At 44.9% G+C, this 7,445-nt stretch overlaps 1 protein-coding gene across 1 annotated transcript; it reads right to left on the reverse strand.

Annotated features, from left to right (window-relative positions):
* Positions 1-358: 358 nt before the first annotated feature.
* ptmaa (prothymosin alpha a) lies at positions 359-4,809 on the reverse strand. Its single transcript, XM_084444313.1, has 5 exons — positions 4,661-4,809; positions 2,094-2,162; positions 1,713-1,800; positions 1,158-1,237; positions 359-1,045 (listed from the first exon to the last, which is right to left on the reverse strand). Exons 1-5 carry the CDS (start codon positions 4,703-4,705, stop codon positions 1,004-1,006), a joined length of 324 nt encoding a protein of 107 aa, XP_084300439.1. The 5' UTR covers positions 4,706-4,809; the 3' UTR covers positions 359-1,003.
* Between the last annotated feature and the right edge of the window lie 2,636 nt (positions 4,810-7,445).

Below are 7,445 nucleotides of genomic sequence, written 5' to 3' on the forward strand. Positions count from 1 at the left end.
TAGATATCTATTTGCATAATCACTCAGTATGTTCACACATTGAAGTTGGAATTCACTTGTAATCTATGTCATGTTCATTCTGCAGCGAAATAAATGTGTATCGGAAGGAAATTAGTCACTCAGGTAAATTTATTAAATGCAATATAATTTACCAGAATTTGAAGTCTTAAGGCATGAATAATTTACATTGATGTACATCTCTAATGGGCCAGTAAAACAATATGAACAGCATATCTGAAGAGAAGAGTTGTAAAGCGTGGAGAGCTTGAGAGGAAGTGATGTCATAGCTGAGGTTGTCCGCGTCTACGGCATGTACAAAACAAAGGTAAATAAAACTAAGCAGAATGAAATTAAGAACTCACAAAATAAAATTCCGGTTTATTGTCATACAACAAAGTCACCCACACATTGAACAGGCCACGACAGACAGACAGCAATGCGACAGACAGAAAAGATCACAATGCTCTTTCCTTTTGCCTTGCCGCCTCATACAAAACCAACTACATATGGTACAACTAAAGAACAAAATACAAACTTACTGGAATGCTTTGAACTCAATTGTGTTCTGTCATATTTGTACAAGTTTTGTGTGTGGAGATAACATGAGCGTGGTCTAAACCACAAGCCAGGATAACGTCTAGGTCGTAGAGAAGTCACTTCAAAGCACCGCTTGGAAACCACCAGAGATCACTGTTGAAAAATGGCTGACCTCCTAACAATATTTACAAAAATATAAAATGTAAATAAAAATACAAACAAATTTTCCTTTTAAAGTATCTTGTTAAGAAGGTAGAGCTTTGAAGTCTTCAGGATTTTCTAAAAAATTTGCAGTTTGTGTGTGTGTGTTTGTGTGTGTGTGTGTGCGCGCGCATATATGGGTGTTGAACTCTACATGATAATGACCATAGTTTCCTCCTCCGGACACGCGTGTGTATAGCGTGTTGAGGGCGGGCTGACTGACAAGGGGCTTCCAGCAGGGTGGGGGTGGCGGGGGACACACTTCCTAATCATCGTCGGTCTTCTGTTTCTTAGTTCCAACCTCCTCCTGTGAAGAAGGGTCGCAACACCGTTAGGCCGGACGACCTCAAACACAAACTCACATGGGTGTTTTTTAGTCTTTCCTTTTCAGTCGCTGCGTATGGTTAGTCTTTCTTTACCTCATCATCGTCATCATCCTCTGCCGCCCTCTTGGCCGTACCACCATCCACATCTTCATCATCCTCATCATCCTCATCTCCTGCACAGAGGGAAGCAAAGATTTGAGTCTTGCCGTTGCAGCATTTGACCCATAGAGGGCGCTCCAACAAAGCAGTTCCTCTGGTAAACCCTCAGGTCTGGTAGAGCGGACTAACAGCAGCATATATATAAATTCCTGTGGGTAACACCTGGGTGTTAGTGCTTACACTCCATTATAAGATTATGTAAGTGTTATCTGTGGCGTATATGTGTGGTAGGTAGCCCAGTGGGTAGGTACTAGCCCGAAAGCTAGCTCAAGAAGTTGCTTAGGATAAAGGTGTCTGCTAAATGACCAAATTGTTCTGTGTGTGTGTGTGTGTGTGTGTGTGTGTGTGTGTATGTGTGTGTGTGTGTGTGTGTGTGTGTGTGTGTGTGTGTCGACTGCTTGTTTCCCTTGTGGGTGACCCTGAGGGGAGCCACTCCTGGTCTGTTCTTGTTCTGGTCAGGCTGTGACAGGTAGGCATCGGAACACCCACCTTCTCCCTCCTCATCCTCATCCTCTTCATCTCCCACATCATCGTCGTCCTCTTCTACTTCATTGTCCTGTTCTCCGTTCTCCTCCTCCTGAAGAACACACACACAGTCTGATGAATGGAATGCACATGGCTATATCTGTCTCTGGGGGAATGAGAAGTGGGATCAAGTTCTTTGATTGAAGTATTGGTGGTGGCTAAAAAAAAAGAAGATTGGTCCAGACCACTGATTGGACTCAAATTAACACCAAAATCCAAAGCTAATCTTTAAACGGAGATGTACTAGAGTAGGCTACAGCAGAGGTAGTGTGATTAAATGAAAGGGCCATGAATATGACTGTGTGACCAGATTATAATCTCAGGTAAAAAAAGATGAATCCTTACAGCTTTGCCGTTCGCTGGAGCATCTTTTCCGTTCTCTGCTTCTTCCACAAGCTTCTTTTCTTTGAGTTCCTGTAGTTGGAGAGGAAACATGTGAAACGATTGAATATTTGTATGAATGGAAGCTGTTTTTAAGGGACAAAGTCAAGAACTGTGACAAAACTTGACACACGATATTAAACTTTTTTCTTTTTTTTATTGAATTGTTAGTCTTATTATCCTATACGCGTTATTATCCTAAACGCGCAGGGGCGAACGGGTGGATGTTATCACACCCCTGCCCCGCCCCCACCCTCGTCTAAACTTGTAAAGCATGCTTTCGTTTTTTCTATTTGAAAGGCGAAACTTTGATCCTTTAAATTCCTATTGGACGTTTTCTCCCTCTGCCTCCCGCCTACTTATGGAGATCTAATAGAAGGTTTGCAACCTGATACCACGATAGAGCTGTGCGCAAAAGGCACTGTAGTTCAGTCGAGGACGCGCGTCATAGGGATCTGTAAAGACACGCCCGGAAAAAGACTACAACTCCCTTTGTACAATGGGCGATTATTCTGGGCCAGCCAATGAGGGCGCGCGAATGAACGCTGCCAGAAGGAGGCTGACTAAATTAACTCCATGGACTGGAGACAATAGCGCCTAGAAAGGATACGTTCAATCGACTATAAATACAACATAACCCCTAAATAACACAAACTCATAAAACATGCACACTTATTGAAACGCTGACCCTGCGAATTAAATCACATTATCTTTATGGCACATCCTCCAATATATTTGCTTTGTCTGTTCAGGAGAAATACAAATCGAACCTAAATGTTGTTAATTGTCTTTAGTTTAACGTATTCCGATGAGGCAATAGCTTTCATTCATTATTTGAAGTAATCCCAAGCCATAAGCCTGTTACCGGCAACATCGTGCCTTCACCGCGCAGCGCCTCCCTCCCTATCACCTTTATTCGATCGGCTACCTACAGCCTACAGCAGCAGCGCCTGCACCGGCAGAGAGCGACTACTCATCTCAGGCACATTTCTCATCAGCAGCCCCTACACAGACACCGAGCACCATTCGAACAGTAATCAGGTTATCGTCACGATTGTTTAATCAACGAAAGGTGATCTTGGCCAGGGATAAAGACGTGTGGACTCAAAAAGGCATTTCAGGGCGCAATTGGCTCAGTCAGCGGGTCACGGTGCCGACTGCCGAGCGGGCGCTTTGCAATAGGCTATTTAATGAACAGCGATCAGAGGAGAGAGCTGCTGGCCTCATTAAGATGTAATATTGTTGAGCCCCGGATAACCAATCTCTCTGTGTTTATGCTGCCGCGAAGAATGCGTTCATGCGAGAGAAAAACGCTTCCACTTTCATCGCTTAACTTTTTTTTCTCCTCGCACCGCACGTCCTCCGTAGTTATTCATATCAGCATTACGCGCCGCGAGGAGTGCAGACGGTCCTCTTCTATTCACCCTCCGTGCGAGCTCCGGTACAAAACATATTTTTTTTAAAGCACGGTAGCGTCAGACCTTTCAGCGTGAGAAAGGCGTGCGCTTTTCCCTAATTAAATTGGTAATCCTACGACGTTATGCAAAAAACACGGTTAAAAATATCTCACGTACAAGAGTGCATGAGAGAACCCGTTTTTCAGTCGATTAACGTTCTCGGTCACGAAAGCACGGAGTCTCCAAGAGTCCGGTGGCAAGCGAGACACTTTGCGCGCAGACGGAGCCCGGCGGAAACACGAACGGAACGGAGTTATCCATGTAAATACAGCTGCGAACCACGCACCGACCCACACAAGACAATCAGTTATTCTGCTCAACTGTTATTTACAATACAGCTGAGCTCTCACAACCGGCACCTCATTCATAGGCGAACCTAGTTGATAAAGGACATTTGCCGTCTTGACGGTTACCCTTGTAGATCTTTGCGCGCTTTAAATACCCATTATGCATGTTAAAAGGCATTAGGATTTGACGCCATGCCACATTCTACAGACTTATGTCAAATCTACTTAAGTAAAACGTCTCCTTAAAAACAATAGGACAAATTCAGTATTTCCAGCCTAACTTGTAAGCTACGACAGCTCGGTGCGCGGCATGAATTTGGAGAATGGATCGATTATCGTTAAATGCGTCCGTCGAGAGCAACGTGTGAAAAATAAATAGAATTACCGCTAAACCGTCACGATAGCCAAGAGACGTATAGCTTACTTATTCTAGATATTTTCAAATAGGTGCACAGCGCGAGTGGGCACGTTTGGATAAACAAAGGACCCGCGCACTCTCCGGGGCAGTAAAAGCGCTGGCGGCGACTGTTCCAGGAGCGGGGACAACTTTGGAGGGCTCGCTACGTTATTTGCTCTACTATATCATTGTGTCCAATGGAAAGTGCTGCCGTTTCCATATCCTCTTCAGACGCCGAAACAAAAAGCTTGATGTGTGTGACGCATAAAACACTTGTCCCAGCTTCCGATAGTTGCTTTTTCATTCAAAGCCTTTAATCCGAGGTTGATTTAGATGTAAGAAAGTGAAGAAATTATTATTTATCCATCATTCGCGTCCCCCTTTACCTACCTTTGCGGTGAGCTCCGTACTTTTCTCGACTTTTGTGTCAGCCATCTTTCTGTCTTAGGTCAATGAAGGCTCCGAAATGTTATAAGGGATCGAATAAATAATAATACGGTCCACTATATCTGACCACTGCAAAAGAAAAAAAGACTTGTAGTGCCAGTGGCGACCGTGGACGGCGGGGGAGCCTGTAATATACAGTCATGGGCGGAGTTGGGGGCCGACCAGTGCGATATGATTGGTCCATAATTCGGAAAATGTCTATCTGTGATTGGTCTGTGGGGAACAATGGACAGTATTTTCAGAGCCACTGGTCACACCCCCCTAACCAGCCTCTCCGAATCGTTACCGTGACGAGTGGCTGTCCGTCCCCGCGCGGGGATTGATGACCCGCATACATACTCCAAGTCAACAGAAGATTAAACTTGTCAAAGTTGCGCGCGTTCGAGACGTTATTTATGTTTACATTCGATCGAAATTGACCCTTGGCGTGTCTCCATAGCTGTGGACGATTACTAGCCTACACAAAAGCCTAAGCGTTCATACACTGTCAGTGTTGTCTATTACATGTAACAAGCCACATGCTATCATAGATATCTTACTACATCTTTCAAGGTGTCTCATTACTGGACAATCATCTTACACGCATGCTCCCCAGCAATAACTATTAGGACTCCTGCATCAGAGCCAGGTTCTAAACAAGCCTGAATTAGAAGAGAACTAAATCGCCCGGGTTATGCATTAAAGACTGGCTGGCTGTGGCCACTTCACACATTCTCAGTAGCTTATTGCAGTATTCTGAGAACGTACCCCACTCTAGTTTACCCACGACAGACTGACAGATAGCTCCCCAACTCCTCTCCCCCGCTCCCCCCGCCCTTCACAGTCCCTCCTCTCTCTTCCTCACCCCCTCCTTTCCCTCTCTCTGCCCCCCCCCCCGCCGCCATCATCGTCCTCCCCCGCTCTTACCCCCCTTCTCTCTTCAAACCTTGGTGCGCCTGCGCCCTGGGCTGCGCGGAGACGCATCTATCCACCGACTCAGCCATTGTGTGTGAGACTGAAGGTCGAAGCCGCAGATAGCCAATTTAGCAGATTGACTTCTAAAAGATGCCTTCGGCATTATTGGTAGAAGACGCATTGTTTGGACATATCAGCTCAATTGGAAGAATTCAGTTTCAACCATAAAACGTACACTGCGTCATAGGGTAGGCCTACTGTTAAAATACACGAATAGCCTACACCAAGGTCGTAGCTAAAATGAAAAGAAAAACATGTACGGCTTTGGGTACTGATTTCCTTTATGCATGAGCGTATAACCGAGGGAATCGTTTTACCCTACCAAGATGGCTTTTCACAGCTACCATATGGCGTCGTGAGTGTAAGAAAACTCGCCTCATTGGTTGACGAACTGGAGCAAACGCTAACCTGACGCTTTGCGACCGTGGATTGGACGCTACGAATGTCAATCAGATCTTAGCGCTCCACTAGGGGTTTTCGTAAAACCTGGAGACAATTCCGCGGATCTGTGCCACTATGAGGAAGTCCTAGGTAGGCTACTAGAGATTGGAGCCAGGCGTGTTAGTTCCAGACACTGGTCTTGGATCAGCTGTAGATTGTGCAACTGATGGTTTGGCTTTGGATTAGGGGAGGCCAAATCATCTCCAGATCAGTTTCTAAGGGTGAGCTCAAGCTGGAGCACTGAGCACACAGCATTATAGAAGGGCTTATTCAAAACCAAATACAGTTTGTAGACAGTAAACCATTTGAGATTCCACAAATATATAATCCAAGTAGACTAGGCTACTAACAGATCTCTGAATCACCAGTTAGTCTTTCCAAACCCAGGTTTGCACCTGTTCTTGTCAGGAATTCATTAAACAAAGAAAACAAAGCAAACAAGAAAAGTAGCTCTACTACCATTTTCTTTGCTTTCACCAAATCTTCAACACTTGATGACACTTGAAGAATGAAATAGACACTGCATTTGAAACTGTATTAGGCTAATTGTAGAATTGCATAGAAGGATTTTCATTGTTAGTTGATCAAAATAACACTAAGAGCTTCAGGGCAGAGTAACAGCATGGTTGTGTCTGTGTTATAAAGTGAACACATTTGGAAGAGGCCCCTATGGACGGTGCAGGTTAGAACCTGTATGTAGGAGCCAGATGACAAGCATGCGTGCATAGACACACACATACCACACACACGTGCGCGCGCACACACACACACACACACACCAAACATACATTTATACACATACACCAAGACCAGTGTCTGGAACTAACACACACAGGCAAGCACACACACGCACACACACACACACACACACACACACACACACACACATACACACACACACACACACACACACACACACACACACACACACACACACACACACACACCTGTGATTCAGTCAGTCTACACCTCTACGCCCCCCCGGCCTCACACTCACTGTCTGTTCAGCAAACTGAACTAGTTGCTGCTTCATTCATCCTTAACTCTCAACTTTTCACTCCTCCTGAGCCATAATTTATTCATTTTTGTAAGTTTACGGAATAGTATGTTGTATCTTTGTACCATTGAAAGAGATGTTTAGTGCTTGATTTCTTAGACACATTAATGATACCAGTGAACACCTGAGATTGACAGGTGTTCACTGACTAAAGAGTGAAGAGGTGAGCTCCCTACCAAAGTCTCCATTTTCCCTCTAGTTAACCTCGCTCACGTTTCTATTCACTCCCAGTGCTTGGTTTGTGGCCTAGGGCCAGCTGGGATCCTGTCACCTAAA

The sequence above is a fragment of the Borostomias antarcticus genome, assembly GCF_949987555.1.
Source record: "Borostomias antarcticus genome assembly, chromosome: 10".
In the NCBI taxonomy this organism is placed as follows: Eukaryota; Metazoa; Chordata; class Actinopteri; order Stomiiformes; family Stomiidae; genus Borostomias; species Borostomias antarcticus.